This window comes from Rhinatrema bivittatum, chromosome 8 (assembly GCF_901001135.1).
Source record: "Rhinatrema bivittatum chromosome 8, aRhiBiv1.1, whole genome shotgun sequence".
Classification (NCBI taxonomy): domain Eukaryota; kingdom Metazoa; phylum Chordata; class Amphibia; order Gymnophiona; family Rhinatrematidae; genus Rhinatrema; species Rhinatrema bivittatum.
In genome coordinates this window covers 104,084,370-104,107,720 of record NC_042622.1, presented here as the reverse complement: position 1 = coordinate 104,107,720, position 23,351 = coordinate 104,084,370, and the positions used below count along the sequence as shown (strand labels likewise).

The window sequence follows — 23,351 nt, the reverse complement described above, 5'->3', positions numbered from 1 at the left end:
CAATTTTTTTTTTTTTTTTTTTTTTTTTAAATGGGTGCCGTGGTCAGGTTAGGAAAAGGGACACTCAATTAAGGAGCATCCATTTTCCTAACATGTGGCTGTGCACAGGTTTGGAAAATGGATGCTCTAAAATTGAGCGTCCGTTTCCCTAAGCGGCTGACAGCCACTTCTCCCAGGCACCCACTGACAAAGAGGTGCTAGAGGTGTGCAATTTCCCCTAGCACCTCCTTTTTACTGCGGCATTCGATTTAAATATTAAATCGAACACCCAGGAGAGGTGGATCGGTGCACGTTAATGGAGCGAGTGCTCAATCATGAGTACCCATTTAACGCATGCCGATATTGCATTGGTCTGAAAGTGTTATATGCTTCCACTCTAAACAGGAAGTACACATGACAGAGCCTGGAGGAGGAGAGGCACCATGAGGATGAACAAAACTCTTTAACAGTTCCTAGAAGAAGAAATTGGCAAGAGGTGATTGGAGGATTTTGGAGGCTGAGTGGGGGTGAGAGGAAATAAGGAAAGGGAAGGAGGGAAAGATCACCATAGCAGGGAAGGAGATGATAAGAAAGGAGACAGGGGAAGAGAGAAGTGAGAAAGAACAAAGCAGAACCACTGACTGTGATCCTTCCTTCCATTTGAAATAGCACTACTGGGATCAGTGCTCTATCCAGGAGCAACACAGTAAGGGCCAGCACTCAGTCAGATTTTATTTTATTTTTTTCTGGTGTTTGTCAGGTTTTTGTTTTATTTTTTCCCAAGGTCTGTAGGGTTGTTAAATTTTTGTTACTGTCTATCAGCAGTTGGCCAACAATTATGGCAAACCTTGAAAAACCCTCCTGGGTGATGTTGTGGATGGCTGTGATAAGGCTCCTAGATATTTGGTCAGATGCTGAAGGGGTCCTTATCAGAAAAATTATTTGGGAACCAGCGAACTCAGAGCTTGTCATAACTGCTTACTGTTTTTCCTTCTAGATCTCCTTCACTGAAACATTGGAACTGGCAAAATATTCAAATGTTCTACCATAGAAAAAATGTCATTAGTCTTTTGCTGGTCACTATCACGATGATCTCCTATTTATTCCACAACACATGGACTTCATCAAAACATAAAATACAAAACATTATCCATAAGCATATGCATAACCATACAATCACACGATTAAATGATAACAGAACCTTTATAATCTCACCATACTATGACAATCGAGATAATAATACCTTTATACGTGTCATTGCAATCATTCATCATAAAGAAGTGAAAGAACTTTATTGCTGGTTCAACTGCTATGCAAATGGAACTATCTGCATAAGCAAAGCCAAGATACTTATGCACTCTGACAGATCTGAATTCCCTTACGTCACAACAGATCTGCTTTGCTTAGAACCACAGAACTGTGAACCAAAGTATGTTTCAATTCATTGGTCCGCTGAAGGAGATGTGAACCAGCTACCCACATTTGAAATAAGAAATCGCGGACCCATTAGATTCATTGCTGAGTTTACTATCTGCATTTCAACCATGTATGGGAATTTCAGCAACGCCTTACAGTTTATACAGTCCATAGAGATGTATAAATTACTGGGAGCACAGAAAGTGATGATCTATAAAAACAGCTGCAGCCAATTAATGGAGGAAATCTTGCAGTATTATATCACAGAAGGAACCGTAGAGGTGATCTCCTGGCCCATCCATGAGTATCTTAATGTTTCTCACAGATGGCATTACTCACAGGATCCAAAAGATATTGGCTACTACGCTCAAGTGGCTGCCCTGAATGACTGTATGTACAGAAACATGTACACCAGCAAGTATGTAGTACTCAATGATATTGATGAAATAATTGTGCCTCTCAAACACCATGACTGGAAGGCAATGATGAAGAGCCTTCAGAACCAAAACCCAAATGTTTCAACTTTCCTTTTTGAAGATCATGTCTTTCCGCATACTACATTCAATTCTAGGTTCAACATATCATCCTGGAATGCTATACCTGGATTTAACATATTACTGGATATCTACAGAAGACCTATGAAACCATACCATACAAAAATGATAGTTAACCCAAGGAGAGTAATTCAAACCACTGTTCACACTATTTTAGAAGCCTATGGAAAGAAGCACATCGTTCCCTGTGACACTGCAATTCTTTTCCACTGTCGAAACGAAAAAACACCAGACAGGGCCTCTCTCATTAGGGACACAACTATCTGGAAATACAACTTGTCCTTAATAGAAAAGGTTGACAAAGTGCTGCAAAATATCTTACTTGTGTCAGACTGAAACACAAACAGTGACACAAAGAAGAAGTACTGTTTCTTTAGCCTCCCATTTTTGCTTGAATGTTGTTCTTTTATATAATTTTGTAAATTCTGTCAGTTACTGCAAGATATATTTGTTTGCATTATACTTTTACTTCCAGGACTCTACAGTTAAATTAACAAGGAATGCATAAACAGAACTGAGTCAAGATTTTTCTAAAATTGATCTGAGTCTTCCTAGAGGAGGCAGTTCATATCATAAGGTTATATTATCAGTGATGGGATGTTGGCATGACATGACCTCACATTAATGTTTCATCTGAAAGTAAGGATGTGTACAAAAAACACTTTCATTTTAGTTTCTGATTCATTTTCCTTTTGTCTTGCAGATTTAATTTTTATATTTTGTTTTGTTTGTCATGTTAGACTGAGCTTAAAACATTTCTTTAGTTTTTGTGAGTCATTTTGGATGGAAAACAAAGCAAATGTTGCTATTTCCCTGTCGTTTTAAAACGCACACAGAAGTCCTAGGCTCCTTAACACAATGCTGTGGCATTTATTTTTCTTTTAGTGAATTTAGTCCTTATGAAAAGAAACCAGTTTTCCATATATGCACAGAACAGTCACAGCACCAGCAGTGGCAGTGCCTGCCAGCTTCTCTGCATTGCCCTGCAAATATTACTCCAGCCTGCTCTGGAAGTGGTACCTCCAAGCCAAGAGGATCATTCAGTCTGCATGCCTGTAGTGTGTACAGTCTGGCCTGTCCACTGAGACAGTGGTGTCTATAATTGACAATGTGTGATGATAGCTTTAGTAGTGTGGAAATTTGTCCACTGGATATTGGACAGACTGCCTCTTCCCAAGTCATTTATGTCTCTGTCTCTGTAGTTCTATTATTAGGGATTTACAAGAAAAACATTAGTTTTATACCATTAGATCATTTCTGATTTATGATGTTTTTATCATTTTATTTTGCCGTTTATATCATTTTGATCATTTCATTTTAGCACACAAAATGTTTTCTTGCATATTAAAGTGACAATAACATGAAATTAAATAAAATGTTCTATCCAAAACACACAAAATGAAACAGGATATATTGTTGGTATTTTCATGATCTAAAACAACAGCATATCCCTAATCTCTCTCTCTCTACGTATACTGTATCTGTAAATGTTTCTCCATAATTACAGATCATCTTCTAGGCTGCTAGCCATTCTCTGAGTTCCTACATGGTGAAGTACCAGCAATATGAACTCCACTGATGGTGACCATTAAGAAAGCAAGCATGCTGCCAGCAAAGAAGATGATAGTGTACAACCACCAAAGTTAAGGAGAGCAAAAAAATTTTATTTTTTTTGCTAAGGTTGGATAGTACTCACAGGGTAACATTATAATATGGTTGATTGGTATCAAATACTGTACGCTGATTTTACCTATTTATTTAAAAAATGTACATGCTTCATCTAAAATTCTATAGCGGCTTACAAATATAACATACACAATCGTAATTACTTAAAATAATAACATACTAACATCATTAAAACTAATACAAACATCTTGGATAAGAAAAAACTCATAATACAAGTGAAAGCCAACATCTATTCACCAAGGGGCGGATTTTAAGAGCCCTGCTCGCCTAAATCCGCCCAAAACTGGGTGGATTTAGGCGAGCAGGGCCCTGCGCGCCAGTGAGCCTATTTTACATAGGCTCACCGGCGCGCGCAGACCCCGGGACTCGCGTAAGTCCCGGGGTTTTCGGAGGGGGGCGTGTCGGGGGCGGGCCCGAACCGCGCGGTGTTTTCGGGGCGTGTCAGGAACGTTCCGGGGGCGGGCCCGGGGGCGTGGCTATGGCCCGGGGCGGCCCGGGGGCGTGGCTGTGCCCTCCGGACCCGCCCCCAGATCGCGTCCCGGCGCGCTAGCGGCCCGCTGGCACGCGGGGATTTACGTCTCCCTCCGGGAGGCGTAAATCCCCCAACAAAGGTAAGGGGGGGGTTTAGACAGGGCCGGGCGGGTGGGTTAGGTAGGGGAAGGGAGGGGAAGGTGAGGGGAGGGCAAAGGAAAGTTCCCTCCGAGGCCGCTCCGATTTCGGAGCGGCCTCGGAGGGAATGGGGGTAGGCTGCGCGGCTCGGCGCGCGCCGGCTATACGGAATCGAGAGCCTTGCGCGCGCCGATCCCGGATTTTAGTGGCTACGCGCGTATCTACTAAAATCCAGCGTACTTTTGTTTGCGCCTGGAGCGCCAACAAAAGTACGCCTATTCGCGGAGTTTGAAAATCTACCCCCAAGTATATTAATACAACCTGCTTGTAAAATCAATATCATTACTATAATACTTTAAAAAGTCTAAAATTAAGCAAGTTCAAACAAATGTGTTTTCAGCTGTTTTTTAAAAGTATTTACACATACTTGTTTGCACAATAAAAGTGAAAGCTTATTCCACATCTAAGCTTCAGCAATAGGTAAAAGCAAGTTTGCTTACCATAAACGATGTTTCCGTAGATAGCAGGATGAATTAGCCATGCTGTCATGGGATCTGTCAATCAAGCCCGGGAGGCGGAGCTTGTCAAAGCAGAGAACAGAGTTTTGCTCTCTGCGGCTGCGCGTGTGTTCCCGCGCAGGAAAGTAACGGAATCTCCTCAGTCTGTAATTAAGCTGTAGTGTAGTCGAAGACTAAGTGACTGCCAGGGAGGAGGGTGGGTCAGCATGGGTAATTCATCCTGCTATCTACGGAAACAACGTTTATGGTAAGCAAACTTGCTTTTTCCCGTCGATAGCAGGGCTGAATTAGCCATGCTGTCATGGGAGTCCCAAGCTCCCGATCACGTCATTTATGATATATGTGTTTGGACATGATCTTTGACAGTGTGGCAGTCACCGTGTATTGGAGGACAGAGATTGCAGTATTGCTTGCCCTATCTTCGCATCAGTGGCTGTTTGCTGGTCAAGGCAGTAATGAGATGTGAAGGTATGCAGTGATGACCAGGTAGCTGCCTTGCAAATGTCTATAGGTTGCACATTCTCAGGTGTGCTAAGGAGGTTGCTACTGCTCTAACTTGGTGAGCTTTAGGAGTAGACTGTAAATGTAAATTCTGTTTGTCGTAGCAGAATTTGATGCACTGCGCTATCCAACTGTAGATGGTGTGTTTAGCCACTGGTAGTCCAGGTGCCTTTGGGTCAAAGGAGACAAAGAGTTGAGAAACACGGGAGTCCGAGTTCGTTCTGTCTTTGTAGTGTGTTAAAGCTCTCTTACAATCCAGTGTGTGCAGTAGCTTTTCCCTATCGCTTGCATGCGGTTTAGGGAGAAAAGTTGGTAATTCCATTTCTGATTGAGATGGAATGGGGTAACTACTTTGGGTAGGAAGGACGGGTGAGTCCGTAGAACTACCTCCTGGTGATGAAATTGCAAGTATGGAGGATAATGGACCAAAGCTTGTAACTCGCTAACTCGCTATTCAAAGTTCCTTGTAAAAAGTTGAACACACGTATTGTTTCAAAATACGAATAATGTTAAATGTTAAATGGTTTATTGTTACTTTTCAATGTTCCTTGTAATAAGCCCAGGTCGGACCGCGCCAACCAGGGTAACTTATTGTTTATTGTAAACCGGATTGATTTGTATTGTATACAAGAATTCCGGTATATAAAAATTAAAAATAAATAAATAAATAAACTCTTCGTGCTGATGTTACTGCAACCAGGAATACCACCTTCCAGGTGAGGTATTTAATGCGTGCCGAGTCCATGGGTTCAAAGGGATAAAGCATGAGCTGTTCCAGAACTATGTTGAGGTTCCATGGAACTGGAGGTTTGGATATCGGAGGACGAATGTGTGTTAAACCCTTCATGAACTGAGTCAGTAATGGGTGATTGGATATAGGAATGTCATTGATTGGTCTATGATAGGCGACTATGGCGCTAAGGTGAACTCTGATGGATGATGTTGCTAGACCAGCTACATATAGTGTATGAAGATAATCAATGAGCAATTCCGGGGAACAGTCCAATGGTGGTACACCTTTGGAAGTGCACCAGGCAGAGTAGCATTTCCATTTATAGCTATAATTTTTCCTGGTTGAGAGTTTCCTTGATTGTAACAAAATGAATTGTGCTGAAGTGGAAACTCCTTGTTCTGTCAGAAGGAGCCTTTCAATCTCCAAGCTGTCAAGTGTAGAGATGAGTGTAGCGGGTGTAGGAGTATTCCTTGATCTTGGCTGAGAAGATCTTGACGATTCGGTAATAGAATTGGATCCTTGATGGATAGTCAAAGCAGGAAACTGTACCATGGCTGCCTCGGCCAGGCCGGGGCTATGAGTATCAGTTGAGCTTTGTCCGCTATACACTTCTGAATTGTTCTTGTTATGAGAGGTATGGGAGGAAAGGCATAGAGAAGGCCTGTTGTCCACGGAATGAGGAAGGCATCTTGGGCGATCCTGAATTGGCTTGGTCGTATGGAGCAGAAGTTGGGAACCTGTGCATTGGTCTCTGTTGCAAAGAGATCTATCGAAGGTGTTCCCCACTGCAGAAATATGTCCTGGACTAGTTCTGTATTGAGTGTCCATTCGTGAGGATGAAAGATGCGGCTTAGTCTGTCTGCTCTTGTGTTTGCAATTCCAGGTAGGTAAGTTGCTTGGAGATGTATGCAATTCTTGTGAGCGTGTTCGAAGATTGACAGGGTCTCCTTGCAGAGGGACCATGAACCGGACCCTCCTTGTTTGTTGATGTAAAACATCGCTACTTGTTTGTCTGTGTAGATCATGACCCTGCTCCCTTTCAGGTGGTCATGGGACTCGCAATGCATTGCGAATCGCTCTGAGTTCCAGTAGATTTATTTGTAGATTCTGTTCTGAGATCGTCCATAACCCTTGGGTTTCGTAAATCTCGAGGTGTGCACCCCATCCCTTGCGAGACGCATCTGTGGTTAGGACTGCATTGTGAGGAGGGGGGGCTGAACAACGCTCCTTTGGACAGGGTGGAATCTAGGAGCCACCATGCTATATCTTTTTTCATTTCTGTGGTCAGCGATACCTGTAGCAGTGATAAAGACACATCAGGCAGGACTCGTGGTGAAATGAGTCCCCGGGAAGGTCACCTCTCTCCTCCTTCCCCCGGGGCTCCCTTTTATTGTTCACAATTTCCATCATAAAGCATGGCATGCAGATTTGTCATGACGTCATTGGTCTTTGCAAATACATACATTGGAAGTTTAAGCGACATACCATAAATGTCCTTCCTGGCCTTTGTGCTGACTACGCGTAAGCTAGCAGGCCAGGAGGGTAAAGGTTCATAAGCTGGACATTGAGACAGTTTTAAGATATGTTAAACTAGCTGGCTAAGTGTAAGTGGAAGTAGGCAGAAAGCAGTTTCGGTTTGACACAGTGAGATCTATTCCTGGGGCAAGCCTGTCTGGAGTAGGTTGTTTATGAGACAGGCTTCCTGGGCAGGATAGTGGCAGGATGGAGTTGCACAATTTCTGCAGCCTCCAGTGTATGCAGGAGAAAGAGGAAAGTTAAAGTTAACCCCTGAGATACTCCTTCAGGGGCTAAGCTTACGATCCCACAGATACCCTCTGCGTCAATGATTGTGAATGCTGTTTCTATTGGTGCTTTAGACCCCATTGTAGGCGTCTCATGTGTAACCTGGTGTTGGAAACCGTGAAGTTCGCCGGTGCCATGTGGCCCAGAATTACCAAGACTTGTCTTGCTGACGGCCTCTGAGTATGTTTCAAGGTGTGTAGAAGTTGACGGAAATGTGATATTCTGTCGACTGGGAGGTATGCTCTGTTGCACGTAGTATCCAGGCATGCGCCTATGAACTGCAACTGTTGTGTTGGTTGTAGGTGTGATTTCTGAAAATTGATCACCAACCCTAATTCTTGCAAACAGTGTATCACCCGATGGAGGTGATCCAATAAGATGTTTGGAGTTGAGGCTATTATGAGCCAATCGTCCAGATATGGAAAGATGGTTATACCTTGTTTCCTGAGATGAGCCACCACCACCACTATCATGCATTTGGTGAATACTCTGGGTGCAGCTGAAAGGCCAAAGGGAAGAACTTTGTACTAGTAGTGTTGATGCCTGTAGCGAAAGCATAGGTAATGCCACGAGGATGGATGGATTGGAATGTGCGTGTAAGCATCCTTCAGATCGATGGAGCACATCCAATCGTTGGTCTGAATGAGAGGAAGAATTGACTTCAATGACATCATTTTGAATTTCTCCTTGATGAGAAATTTGTTCAATTCCCTTAGGTTTAGTATGGGGTGAAGTCCCCCCGACTTCTTGGGTATGAGGAAGTACGGAGAATAAAATGCTGCTAATTTGGAGTGTGGGTGGATTTGTCGAATTGCTTGTTGTTTGCGAAGTAAAGCAATTTCCTCCCCCAGTTGTGGATGAGAATTGTGAGTCTTGAGTGTGGAAAGATGAGGCAATATGGGTTTTGTGAGAAATTGGAGTTGGTAACCTTGATGTACTATCTCCAAAACCCATTGATCTGATATTATTCTTTCCCAGGCATTCAGGCAAGAACGAATTCTGCCTGGTGGAGCTTGATGTTGTGGTGGCGGCTGAGTAACTAAAAAGATGAAGTCGGTTTTGCTGCAGTAGCAGGTTGTTGTGCCTGCTGCCTCTGGTTACGTGGTTTACCCCTACATTGGTTTGAGGTATTGTTCTGCGGAGCAGGACGTTGGTAAGTAGGGTATGGTTGGTTTCGAAAAGATTGATAAGATCTATAAGGTCTTCTGGCATATGTTTGCCTACGAGTAAATCCCATATAACGACGTGTAGTCGAATAAGTAGGATGTGATGTTAATGATTGTACTGCTAGAGCTTCTTCTTTTAATTTGCTGACTGCGTCTTGGAACCTTTCTCCGAACAGGTTATCTCCTGTACATGGAAGGTTTGTAAGTTTCTCGTGCAAGTCTTCACGTATTGAACTGGAACGTAACCATGCTAGTCTGCGGGCTGCAATGGCTGTTGCTGATGCCCTGGATGATGTCTCATGTGCTTCGTAGATTGACCGCAAAAGATGTCGAGAACACTCCTCCATGTCATGAAGAGGTGGAGGTATCTGATCAGCAGTGGAGGAAAGCATACCTTTCATGGCTTGTATGCACTCATATAGGTATTGTACCATGTAGAATTGATGTTGCATAATTCGTGCAGTTAACATCGAGTTATGGTATATTTTCCTGCCAACCTCATCTAGATATTTGTTGTCTTTCCCTGGTGGGAAAGTGGTATGTGACTTTGTTTTCTTGAACCTTTGCATTGCCGACTCTACTACAATTGAAGCATGAGGTAATTGTGGTAGAGTGTATAGTGATGCTTTCTTCATTCGAAATGTAATGTCTGTTTTCCTGGAAACGGCTGCAATTGTATAAGGCGCCTCCCAGGATTTTTGTAAGACTGAATGCAGGATGTCTTATGGTGGAAGAGATGTTGGTTCCACTTGAGTATCAAAAATCTTTAGAAGACCAAGAGTTTCTACTCTAGGGTCTGTTTCTTTTTGGACCTCTAGCTGTAGTATGGTATCCATTTTTTCTAGGAATTTGGGGTATGTAAGGTCTTCAGGAGGGGAATACAGCTCCTGTATTTGATCCTGCGAATCCGACAGACATCCCACAGATGATGATGGGGATGTTTGTATTGAAGGAGAATCAAAAGATGTATCATGTATATGAGTTGGCGAGGCTGGTCGGTTTACCATGGGAGATATAGGTGGTTCTGCCGACTGCTCTTCATTAGACTGTGCTTTATGTTCCGTAGAATTGTCATCAGCAATATTAGTCATTTTAAATGACGATTGCAGCGTTTCATAAAAACCTGCTAAAGACTGAGACAATTGATGAAATGCTTCTCTTGTATGAGAGGGCATTATCATACGATTGTCTTGTTGTTGTGAGGTACTGCTTTAAGGTCCATAGAGTTATTTTGAGGTGAAGTAGTAGGAACTTTCCTGTCCTTTTGTTTTTTATTGAATGAAGTACTTCTTAAGTCTTCTGAATTTGAAGAAGTATTAGAGGAAAGAATTTGTACCACCTCTCTATTTGAGCAGGTACTAGATGGCACTCTACGAGAAGATTTAGAAGTCGAAGGACTTATCTCCCATGTAGCACTCCTCTTTGTCAATTTTTTAAGGTGGGAGTGACCTGAGTGCTTATGATAATTGTCAGACGATGAGTCAGTGTCTGTGGCATCAGTCCCCGAAGAAGAGCTGTGTGAAGGGTAACTTTGTCGCTTCAACTGAGCCTTTAATTTTTGTGGTGAATAATTATGGCTTATATGCTCAGATTTTGATCTACGCGCAGATTTGGATTTATGCGCGGATACATGCTTACGCGCAGATGTAGAGTTATGCGCAGATATGCGCGTATGTGCGACTGTAGACTTATGCGCGCTTGTAGATTTGTGCGCGGAAGTAGATCTGTGCGCGGTTGTAGTTGTATGCGCATATGTTCCTGATCCTGAACGCGCCAGGGTTATCAGCGTCGATGTGCTCGGCGCCGTGCGCATAAGTTTTTCTGTAGTCGGCGCCATATGTGCAGATTTTCCCGGCGCCATACGCGTATCTGTTGCGTGTGGTGGTTTCTTCTGCACCATGCGCGCCGGAAGTGCTAGGTTGTGCACAGATCGCTTTCTCAGCGCCAATGTGTTGTTATGCGCAGACGGCGACGTAGTCTCGGAAGTTGTCGGCGCCGAGGTTTCCTTCTCAGACGAGGTATGTTTTGGCTCTATAGGCTCTGAGGATTTCTGAGAATCCATTGGCCTTCGTTTTTTTGTGCTTCCCTTACCTCCCAGAGTGGAGGATTTAGCATCCAGCGACAAAGTTCTTTTCCTTGATGGAGCCGATAAAGTTAGCGGGCCAGGTGATGAATGAGCCTCCGACGGATCTCTTGAGGCAAAAAGTTCCTGAAGCCTACAGGCCCTTTGCTTTAATGCTCTAGGTGACATCTTAGAGCAGAATTCACAATCCTCTTGATTGTGATGTGGTCCGAGACATTTGTAACATCGGTCGTGTCCGTCCGTGACCGACATTACTTTATCACAAGGACAGGGTTTAAACCCCGGTTTTGACATTTTAATTCTATCTTTAAACACTGAGGAGAGATCAGCTCCGCGTGCGATCCTGCTCACGGAAAAAACAGACTGAGGAGATTCTGTTACTTTCCTGCGCGGGAACACACGCGCAGCCACAGAGAGCAAAGCTCTGTTCTCTGCTTTGACAAGCTCCGCCTCCCGGGCCTGATTGACAGATCCCATGACAGCATGGCTAATTCAGCCCTGCTATCGACGGGAAATACATTATCTCAGGATTCTACTAATCTGATTATTTTATGATTGGGAATGTCCAAAAAGCATTGCCCCTCTGATCTTAAATTTCTCACTGAATGGTGAATCTTTAATAGAATATTAACACAGAAAGGGGCATCATGACTTAAAGCATTGTAGATTAAAACCAAAATTTTATACTGTATTCTAAATTCAATTGGTAACCAGTGTAAAGATTTTAAAACTGATGGTATATGTTCATACTTAAAGGTGCCTGTTAGAATCTTTGCAGCTTTGAATCATTTGAAATGATCACAAAACATATTTAGGCAATCCAAGAAACAAGGAATTACAATATTCGAGATTCGTAAATATTATCAATTGTAAGACCTTACAAAAATGTGAAATATCACTTGTTGTATCGACAATACCTAAGATTCCCAGATTCTTTGCTTTATTTGAATTCTCAGAAATTTTGAGAATCTGGGTATCTTAGGTATTGTCGATACAACAAGTGATATGGTGCATGAGTTATATGGAGATCTTGTGAAATATTATTTAAATTTGAGTAGTAGTAGTGCAATAAGTTGTACTGTTTTTTGGGTGATTTTATTCCCCCTGAAGAAGCCTTTTAGAGGTGAAACGAGGAATCCTTTGTAGGGATATTTCATCATTCATTTAATGACAATTGATTGGAATTATAGAGAATGCAAATTTGCAAGAGTCATAGAAGAAGGGAAGAATATGAGATAAAGATGAAGATTTGTCTTTTGAACTGAATGTTGTTTCTGTATAATGCTCTTTATAGGATTTTTAATTGCTAAGGGGATGTATGAATATATGAGTGCATATAGGACTATATTTATAAACATGATATTTGGACTGTATGCATTTTAGAGTGGGGTAATGTTTTTAAACCTTGGTGTGATATAAATCCAATGTTTGCTGCAGTGGTGATGTATATCATAAGAGTTATATTAAAAGTTTAACTGTATTTAGTGTTTAAATATTTGTATTCTCTATGTGGTTAAACAGAAGCTTGAGAGATGTTAGATTTTTCCTTTGATTAATTATATAACTCAAAAAGGTAGCTAGACAGACCCTTTGAATATTGACCTCATGGTTATTATTTGTTCAAACTAATGCCTTTAACTATGTGCACATTTTTGCCCATGAATTCTGGACTTCCCAGCAGCTCCACTACATATGGTAAAGTGTCCCTGATAAAACCTCTATTTTTTAATAGCCAAAATTTAGAATATATTCAGGTGAAAGGAAATAACAGCTTAACAAAGAAAGTGGCTTCTTTATCTTACTTCATGTTTAAGAGAGTGCTGTAATGCTTTTTAATTTAACTCATTTTTCAGCTCTCCTTCTCCCCTCCCCTCTCCCCACAGTTGCTTCCCATATTGCTAGAAGGACAAAATATACACACACACACCACACACACACACACAGACACACACACAAAAATCAAACCTCACAAACTGAAGGAAGTAGGCAGGGATTTTAGTTATTTGTATCATTATAAAAACAGAATACAAAATAACTAGAAAATAGGTGCTGTAATATTTAATCCTATGTAAGAAAACTCTGAAAAGGCCCAATGGAAAAAAAAAAGAGTTTTAACTAATTTCCTAAAATGTAGGATGTTTGTCTCTAAATGCATTTCAAGGGGAAAAACATTCCATAAAGTTGGTCCCATCAAAGAAAAACAAACATTTTGGGATTCTCTCAGGCAAAAGATTTGCAGCTACCTTTTCAAAGTATCTGTGTCTCTGCCATCATTTTCGAGGTTGTGAAGTATAGTTTAACAAGTTTGAATTAAAGTTGAATGCTATATTTGGTGACTAGGCAAAAAATTTTAACAGAGGGTATGCATACATCAGATTCATGTGCAAGTCTTAAGGACTGACTTGGTACGAAATCAGTTACTAAAGACTTCAATAGCTTGGATCACCATACCTTGCACCTTTAAAAACAAGCATAATTTCTTTCTTCAAGCAAACGGCAACTAGCGAAGGTCCTTTAATGCAGGAGAGATGTGATCATAAGGGTTATAGGACCGTATTAAGGAGAACATTTTTAAAAGGCATTCACGTTCAAGTAGCATGTAGTTGCATATATGCTGTTTTATAAACGTTGAGAATACCAGTGTATTTTCTGTTGCCCTGGAGGTGGACCCTTGGGCCGAGGTGGGGTTAAAGCTACCTGCAGTGCAAGCCCTATGGGTCCCCACTGTCGGCAGTCAGAGCTGGCTGACTGACGGAGGCCAGCTGGAGCTTTGCCAATACCAGCTCTCATTCCCCGCAGGTTGAGCCCTTGGGTACCAGGGCCGGCTGGACTTAGGTGGGCCTCCGTCCGAGATCTTCTAGGGAATGACGAGGAGGTCAGCCAGGGGCCAGCAGTGGTAGTAGGAGTAGGTGGTCTGATCTGGATGAGGCGGAGTCCCAGAGACTCGGGCGCCAATGAGAATAGGAGGCAGACAGAGGGTGCCCGAGTAAGAACAGGGTGAAGCCTGAGAGGCCAAGTCCAGAGTGAATTCAAGAGAAGCATCATAGAGCAGGCTGAAGTCGGGGGAGGCGGCAGACAAGGAAGACTGGCAAAACAAACATGGGTCAAAACCAGAAGTCAGCTAGAGAATGATCAGGCAAGGCAAAGGTCAAACCAGGAGACGGGCAGGATCGTAGTTAGAAGAAGCAGAGGTCAAATCCAGGAGACAATCAGTAGCGTGGTCAGATGAAGCAGTAGTCAAAGCCAGGAGACAATCAGTAGCATGGTCAGACGAAGCAGTGGTCAAAGCCAGGAGTCAGTCAGTAGCAACATGCAGGGTAGACACAGAACAAAGGAGCAAGAACGGGTACCAGGATCAGGAACAGCAACGCAGACGAATCAGGAACCAGGAACACTGAGGAAACGCAGGAACAAGCAACTAAGCTCACAACTGGCATGGAGACCTGTTGCCAAGGCAAGGAAGCACTGGCTGGACCCAGCCTTAAGTACCGCGACCCAGTGACATCATCATCAGGGGCCGCAGGTTGGAATCCCGCTGCGGCCCATTTAAAAGGAGAACTGATGCGCTTACCTAGGCAGGCCTGCAGCGGAGCTGAGACATCTGCCTCGGAATCTGGAGCATGGGGAGCAGCCCGGAGTCAGAGGTGGTGGCCCACAGCCGCAAGAGAAGCAGAACCAGGCACTGGAGCAGGCAAATGAAGGTATGAGGGCCGGCCACAGCCGGCACACCAACATTTTCCATTTTGCACATACATTTTACTGCGGACTAACGGGGCGGGTGAGGGGTGTTCCAGATGGGGTTCAGAAATACGAGTGGTAGTTGCTATTTTGTAAAAGATATATGTGCATATATTAAGAATTTATTTGTACACTTTTACACCCGCTCATTGACTGGCACAAGTGAAATTGGACTTGCTTGTTGACTGCAGTTTTTGGGCGGGAGGTCTGGTTGAAGTAATAGAGGGCCTGGACTGGAAGAGGTCTGGGTGAACTGGTGGAAGTTTCAGTGAATTGGTGAGTTCAAGTTGGCACGCAAGTATTTTTAAAAAAGGCATACCTGACTCTGCATCTAAATCGGGGTTATAACATGTTCATGTTATAGTATTTTACATACCTAAAATATACCCGCATATGTTTAGAAAATAGGCAGAGAAAGTATGTTTTCTTTCTTGCATTTCAAATTCTCGCACTTACTTAAACATGTGCACGTACTTTTGCAGCTGAAATACACGGTATTTTATAGACTGTACAGCCCCTACCACATAGTTTATAAAACATTAGAATTAATCTCTGCACATTCATTTACACACGAAAATGCTGTACCAGGAATACCTTTGAAAGTTAGGCTTCATGTCTATAGTACTTTCTAGTATGCTAAATAGTCACTGAGGTTTATCATCCAGTGAAACTGAAAATTCAGTTAACATACAATACTGTTTAAAATCTAAGTCAATCCACCCAGGTGAAGCACACCTTAAATTGGTGTTGTTTGCACAGCTTATCACACTATTGTCAATGTTTAGACTCAAGGGACTGAGTCTTCTCCCACCTGGGAGCTGTCTACCTTGGCAATCAGTTGCATTCAGAAGCAGAAAAATTAAATTAGAACAGAAGCAGTCAGGACACTGCCCACTTGCTCTCTGTTCCTATTAAATGATACTGAGTTGGAAGTGATACTACAGAAGATCCCAGCCTCACCTTCTACCATAGACCTGAGTCTACCACAAATCTGAACTCTGCTTTCCGTTAGGATACAACCAAAATTATGTGAGTACAAGCAAAGGTTTATTTTGGGGAAAAAGCAGGGAGGGATTTCACAAAGGAAATGCAACTGAAATTTTACTTTCCCCGCTCTGCTTCTCATGCTACAATTCCCTAATTATTGCAGCGTTAATGGGCAACTTTTAAAAAAATACATTAAAATCAATGCACTTATTTGAGTTGTTTATACGGGGCGTGCATGTTACTTTTTCAATTACCCCTCCTTCAGAAAACCTTTTTGTAGTGTCTGAGCATTGTGGTTACAGACAGATCTGCTTAATCTAAACACGTATAAACAGTTGTGAAAAATCAAGCAGATGTGCCTGTGTACACTAATTGGGCAATGTGGAATATAATTTTCAAAACCTTTTATGTGCATTAAAATCTTGCGTATTTTAACATGCACTGAGGTGAGGCACTCTGGGGGCAGAGTTGCGATTACATGCATACTTTTTGAGTTTAAAAAATATGCACCTAGGTTCCCTGCACAACTTACGCCATGCTTAGCACAGGTGTAACTTTGTGATTGGTAATTTGTATACATACTTGATCAATTACCTATAGATTTTCAAATGTGGCAGAGCTTTCTCCTATAGACTGCTCAATATAGCTCTCCCTATTTAAGGCCAGATTTTTATTGGCCCGCACATGTAAAACACAGGGGTTACGTGCAGGGTTGGGTCTTGCACGTGCTGCGCGCATTTTAAAAGGAGCCCGGCCGCGCACGTAACCTGTTTCGCGCACAAGAGCCAGGCCTCAGCAGTGGGACAGTCTGGGGTGCAGGGCGGGGCTAGAGGTGTCCGGTACAGAGGCCATTTCTTGCTGTGCTGAGGGATCGAGTGCCGGCACTCTGCCGGCGCGCGCAACTTGCTCCTACTCCTTTGCAGGAGCAAACCATAAGTTTAAAAAATGGGGGGGGGGGGGGGGGGGGGGGGGGGCCTAGCATAGGGATAGGGGGCAGGGTAGGATAGGGGAAGGGAGGTTAGGTAGGGGGTAGGGAATTGGGGAAGCCTGAGGATGCGTCACTGTACAAATTTGCTAAATTATACTTCCCCTTGCATGTGCCTTGGTTTTGTATGTGTAGGTGGAAGGTGTGGTTGTGGGGATAGAGAGTATGATTGGGGCAAATGTGTGTTTATGTATGAGGGGGTGTGTGGGGTGAGGGAATAAACTGAGAAGCTGAATCATTTATTTTCCCTGTCTCTGGTCCCACTGTAATGAGGTGCACTGGGATGTGCACATATTTTTTGTACTCAAATTTTAGTCTTGATGAATCAAGGAATTTTGCATGCAACAAATATGTGCACACAAGCCAGTGTAAAACTGCTTGTACAAATTAGCGCACCTCCATTTAAATCCCAGGTTAATGAAAGCATTAACTAATCCATTAACTATTAGACTATGGATCTAAACCTGAAGTTTGTGGTGCTGAGTACTGTATTCGGAATTTATGTGCATAAATGCTTTCTAAAATCAGGCCCAATTTGTGCACAAAATGTTTTCTGTGCATAAAGCATCTTTTATGTCCAGAGAATATGTTTTATATATTCATTAGGCCTGATTTTAAAAGGGCTGCGCATAAAAATTGGGGGTTATGCCTGTGGCTGGGCATTAGGCCCGGCCACATGCATAATCCCCATTACATGCAGAACTGCTGAGCCCTGCAAAAGGAGCGAGGCATGTTAAAAGTGGGTCGCATCCATGTGTGCGTGCCGGGAACCGAGCGTGCAGTCCTTTTAAAATAGACCCCATTATTTTTATGCACACAAATTGCTTCATGCACATAAATCTTGTTTTATGCATCGAGGATATTATTTGTGCACACAAATAGGGTCATTTTCAACAGTCTGTATAAGTCAGCACATACATGATTAGGTCGGCGAACCCAAAGTTATAGCAGGGATCCGCACAGGGTATAAAATACAGTGTATCCTTGCCCCCAAAGGTATATTTTTAATGCATGAAACTGCATTCTTTCTCTACCCATTTTAATAAAAGCATGCACTTACATTGTTACATAATAAGCCTGTTATACGTGGTAGCAAATATGCGCTTACTCCACTTATGAAAATACTTACTTGTATGTGTACTTGGAATCACCAGTTCATCAACACCTCCAGCACTTCACCCTGGCCCCCTCACCCAAAAACTGCAGACAAAAGACATGATTTCATTTCCTTGATTCTATTAGCAGGCATAAAAAGCGTATAGAAAAGTCTGGTAATATATGCACGAATACCCCTTACAAAATATCAACTTGTGTGAGAACATCCAAATTCACTGCAGAACTGCCCATTTTTCCCCTTAGCATTTACGCGCCACACCACAAGTATGTGCCTACTTTTGGACTTTTTAAAATAGCGAGTACACATGTGCATGTTACTTGCATATATACGTAAATGCCTATTTTACATGTGTGCTGCTTTGAAAATTACCCCCAAAATGTTTTCTGTGCATAAATCATATTTTATACACACAAAGCATATCTTCTCCACACATGTTTGGGTTCACACACTTTTTAAAACTCACAGCACATTAGCATAGCATTAGTTTACAGTAATGGGGGTTAATTCAATATTTACTGAGTAACGAAGATGTGAGCTAAAATTTAGTTTCCATTTTTTACTTACATTTTATTAGATGAGATATATAGTGAGCAGGGCAGGATGGGGGAGAATGACAGAAGGAAGGGGCAACTTTAGAGAGCAGAATGGCTCTTTTGTGCTCTTCCCTCTGCACTCTAACCTCACCCCTCTCTTCCTGTTCTCTGCACGGAACAGAAGGGGAACAACTGGATTAGGGAATAGAGAGCTTTTTTCTGCCCTGATCTATTTACTCCTCCTGTTCAGTTCTCTGCACAGGTCAGAAGCAGAGGACTATGTGTGTAGGGGAAAAACAAGAAGGGAGTGGCTGGATCTGGGAACATATTGCAGAGAAGAGTGGGTGAAGTGGACCTCATAGTGCAGGGCTAGTCTGCTCTCTAATCCAGCCCTTCCCCTTTTGTTCACTGCATGGGATAGGAGGGGATGAGGCTGGAGAAGACATTGCATGTATGTTTGTCTTAACTAGATTATAAACTTTAAGGAGCAGGAACTGTTATGCATTTGCACAGTTCTGTGAACATTTAGTGGCACTATAGCAATTATTATTAATAGTCTATTCTAACCTAACCCCATCCCTCCTATTCTCTGCACAGGACAGGAGGAGAGGGTCCGGGTTAGAGAGCAAAAAGGTCCTTCTCTGGTCCGATCTGACTGCTCCAACCTCATCCCTGCTCTCCTATTCTTAATCTCTATACAGGATAAGAAGGAATGGATTAGGGAGCAGGGTTGCTCTTCTCTGCTTGCTCCAACCTCATCCCTCCACCTGTTCTTTGGACTGGAGGGGAGAGGTTGGATTACGGATTACAGTAACTCTTCTCTGCTCTGATCTGTCTACTCCAACCTCACTCCCTCCCTTCTTGTTCTCTGCACAGGACAGGAGGAGTGTGTGTATGTGTAGGTGTGTGTGTTCAGTGGGATATCAACAGGAAGGAGGGGCTGGATTAGGGAATGGACTAGATGTTCTCTGCTATATGAGACTCAGGGCAGTAGCTAATATAGTCTGTGCAGGAGCACTTTGTCCCCATGCTTCATGATGTCCCTGCTTAATGATTGGTCCTAGCTTCATCATCCTCTTAATTAGAGATAGTTTTTTAAAATAAACTTTGATCTCTAGAACAATATTGGATGTTCTTTTTCTTTTGTAGACTTGCCTGTTTGGCAGACAGCAGGTTTGTCTTCAACTGCTCAGAAAATGTTTTACCACTGGAGATATATCATAGTCTGCCCAATTGCTGCTGCTTTCCTACTTGCTTTTAGACTGCTGAACTCCATGTCACCTACTTACTATGCACTGAAAAAAACAAGTTCTATATCGGAAACAAGAGAGGTGGACATTGACCATTTCAAAGATATGATTGCCCATGGTACAATCACACCATTACAGAACAATAGAATATTTATAATTGCGCCTTACTATGACTACAGAGATGAAATTCTTATCCGGATCATTGCCATCATTCATCACCAAGACGTCAAAGAACTCTATTGCTGGTTCTACTGCAGTCCACGTGGAACTATCTCAATAATGACAGCTGAGATACAAGCTCATTCTGACAGATGGGAATTCCCTTTTGTCACTGCCCATTTACTTTGCTTAGAGCCACCAAATTGTGAGTCAAAGTATGTTTCAGTTCATTGGTCCCCTGAAGGAGATGTTGACCAACTACCCATATTTGAAATAAGGAATCGTGAACCTGCAATGTTCTCTACCGAGTTCACCGTCTGCATTTCTGCCATGTTTGGACATTACAATAATGTCTTACAGTTTATACAGGCCGTAGAGATGTACAAATTACTGGGGGCACAGAAAGTGATGATCTATAAGAACAGCTGCAGCCAACTAATGGAGGAAATCTTGCAGTATTATATCACAGAAGGTACCGTGGAGGTGATCCCCTGGCCCATCAATGAGTACCTTAATGTTTCTCAAAGATGGCATTACTCAATGGATCCAAAAGACATTGGCTACTATGGACAAGTGACCGCCCTGAATGACTGTGTGTACAGAAACATGTACACCAGCAAGTATGTGGCACTCAATGATATTGATGAAATAATTCTGCCTCTCAAACACCATGACTGGAAGACACTCGTACATAATCTTCAGAAAGAAAACCTGAATGCTGGTGTCTTTTATTTTGAAAACTATGTCTTTTACCACCATGTATTTGACTTTACGTTCAACATTTCTTCCTGGAACACTCTGCCCGGCATAAACATATTACAGCACATTAAGAGAGAGCCCGTCAGGCCACTTGGGTCTGGAGGGAGAAAAATGATTGTGAACCCAAGAAAAGTAAACCAGACTTCTGTTCACTATGTTACACTAAACTATGGAGAAACTGTGAATGTTTCCAGTGATACTGCCATTCTTTATCATTGCAGAAAGCCATACCAACACAATGTGGCTCAGGAATCCCTAGTGAAGGACACCAGCATCTGGAAATACAGTTCATACTTAATTGAGACTATTGAGAAAGTGCTCCAGAAAATTGAGAATACTGACTGAGCTTACCCAACACTGTTCCAACTTCCTTCATTCTTGGGAATCTTTCATGACTTCTGTATGCCAGAAATGCCAGGCCAGGTCATCCACCTCAGAAGTGGCTGTATCTGTTTCCATAGTATTAAACTGAAATATATGCTTTGTGCTCTTTGCAGATTGTGATACCTTTTATCAGACCAATATAAGAAATTTCCAAAGTTGTTTTAAAAATGTATATTCCACTTTTTTGTGCCTGGTCAGCCACTTAAAAGCAGATTACATTCAGGTACTGTATGAAAGAAGTGATAAATTATGAATGCAGAAAAAATAAAAGTACCTCCAAACTCATAAAAATGTATGGTATATTAAAATGTAGACTTCAAAAATATATATATAAAAATGAAATCAAATGTGTATAAATTCAAAACCAAATGTATAAACATTTCTCTCTCTAATGTCTAATTGACAATTATATTTAGCTAATGTTTGGGTATCATATAAAAAGTACATGTCAGTGCATGTCAAACCTCAGAACAGAATTATCTATCATAACACTATAGTTCAAGGTTCATTTCATGCACAAATTTAAAAAAAAAACCAAAAATCCTCTTCAGTTTATGAACCCAAGCATTACTGGTGCCATTGTCATGTAAACGCAACACCAGTGTTTCTGCACAATATGCCTTCCTTGGGGTTGTCATCCATAATTCCCCAAAAAGGAAATCTTATTGCTTCTCACCAAAAGTTGCTACAATAACATCCTGTATATTGGATTTCACATGGCACCATAAATTGCTCAGCCTCACATATATCCTGAGCAATTATGGTCCTTGCAGAGAGTTATCTTCTTGCTTGTGCCTTTCAAGTATAGTTACATTGGCTCAGCAACAAATAGGCCTCAGAGATTATAAACTGGCCCCTAAACCTTAAACTACCACTAGCACATTACCTCGACCTATTAGGTGGCCCTCCAATAGAGATATAAATAGGTGCATACAGTGAGGGCCCCCCCCCCCCCCTCTCTCTCAGTGCAGAAATGGCCAAAATGCATTTCCAAAAATGTATTGCAAATTGTGTTATGGCCATTTCGGACATATCGCCAGGGAAAAAAAGTGTAGTTAAAACCATGCGATAGCCTGCATTAAGCTATCACACAGTGCTATATGGCCCCTAATTTAACTAATTCCTGCCCAAAACTCCTCCCTGAACCCGCCCCCCCCCCCCCCCCAAAAAAAAAGTGCATTCATGCTACAGCATTTTTCATATGTGATAATGCATTATCGCATATGTTAACGCCATAACACCCTTTGATGCATGACCCACTTAGCTGGATAAATTATCCAGCTAAATTGCACCACTCCAAGCCGCCCATTGTCCACACATAATTATCTGGCTAACTAGATGGCTAGATAAATGAATTATCCAGCTATTTAGTGGCTACTGAACATAACCGGATATTCTACAGCCACTAGATAGCCAGATAAATAGGACTTATTTGGCTATCTAGCATTTGAAAATCAATCTCAGAGAAAACACCCAAGTTTTAACTGACTTATTAATCTTTTGATAGTTACTTTCAGAACATAAATCAAACATAATACCCTTATTCAATAAACATACACACTGTTAATGCGACTCCAACATTGCTCTAAGCTTCAATGGCAAGAGGAAATGTGGAAAAAAGGATATGCATTCACAAAAAAGCGGGGAGTAGCTTGCTTGTTACGGCGGTTACTACCCCAAACCAAATAAGCCTGATACTTCACTTTCAATGCATATCCAGCATAGCTCTCTGCTTCAACGGCAGGGGAGAAAGACCGATACTTCACGCATATCCAGCATAGCTCTCTGCTTCAACGGCAGGGGAGAAAGACCGATACTTCACGCATATCCAGCATAACTCTCTGCTTCAACGGCAGGAGAGAAAGACTGATACTTCACACATATCCAGCATAGCGCTCTGCTTCAACCGCAGGGGGAATGAAGAAAAGTGGATCTATATACAGACAACAACCAACAAGGACCGAATTACATAGTCTGGGTAAACAACTAAGCATGAGTGTAGCTTGCTTATTGCGGCAGTTACTACCCCTAAATAATTAAGCTAGATATTTCACTTAGATACAATTCCAGGACTGCTCTCTACATTAATGGTGGGGGTGGAAGGGAAATAGAACAAAAAGGTTACTAAGAGCCAAGAGAAACAGATAAGTATGAGAAAACAAAAAGTGTGAAGCTTGCTGGGCAGACTGGATGGGCCATTTGGTCTTCTTCTGCCTTCATTTCTATGTTTCTATGTTTCAAAGGGTAGAATATTCCAGATAGAAGGCACCTGAAATTGAAAAGTCCTTTCCCTGGTTTCTTCAAACCTGATTTCTCAAGGCGAGGGAATCCTTAACAATTGCTTCTCAGTGGATCTTAAGACATGTTGGCCTACAAGAGAGTAATACATTA

General features: G+C 42.2%; 2 protein-coding genes across 2 annotated transcripts; both read left to right on the top strand.

The window, feature by feature from the left end:
- The first annotated feature begins 983 nt into the window (after positions 1-983).
- LOC115098148 (beta-1,4-galactosyltransferase galt-1-like) lies at positions 984-3,694 on the top strand. The gene has a single exon (XM_029614520.1). It carries the CDS (start codon positions 1,017-1,019, stop codon positions 2,283-2,285), a length of 1,269 nt encoding a protein of 422 aa, XP_029470380.1. The 5' UTR covers positions 984-1,016; the 3' UTR covers positions 2,286-3,694.
- A 15,834-nt stretch (positions 3,695-19,528) lies between these two features.
- On the top strand, positions 19,529-21,183 carry LOC115097460. The gene has a single exon (XM_029613303.1). The coding sequence runs from the start codon at positions 19,605-19,607 to the stop codon at positions 20,919-20,921; it is 1,317 nt and encodes a 438-aa protein (XP_029469163.1). The 5' UTR covers positions 19,529-19,604; the 3' UTR covers positions 20,922-21,183.
- Positions 21,184-23,351: the final 2,168 nt, after the last annotated feature.

Excerpts from the sequence above, each read along its gene's own strand:
- LOC115098148 (XM_029614520.1), top strand. The coding sequence starts at position 1,017 with ATGTTCTACCATAGAAAAAATGTCATTAGTCTTTTGCTGGTCACTATC.
- LOC115097460 (XM_029613303.1), top strand. The coding sequence starts at position 19,605 with ATGTTTTACCACTGGAGATATATCATAGTCTGCCCAATTGCTGCTGCT.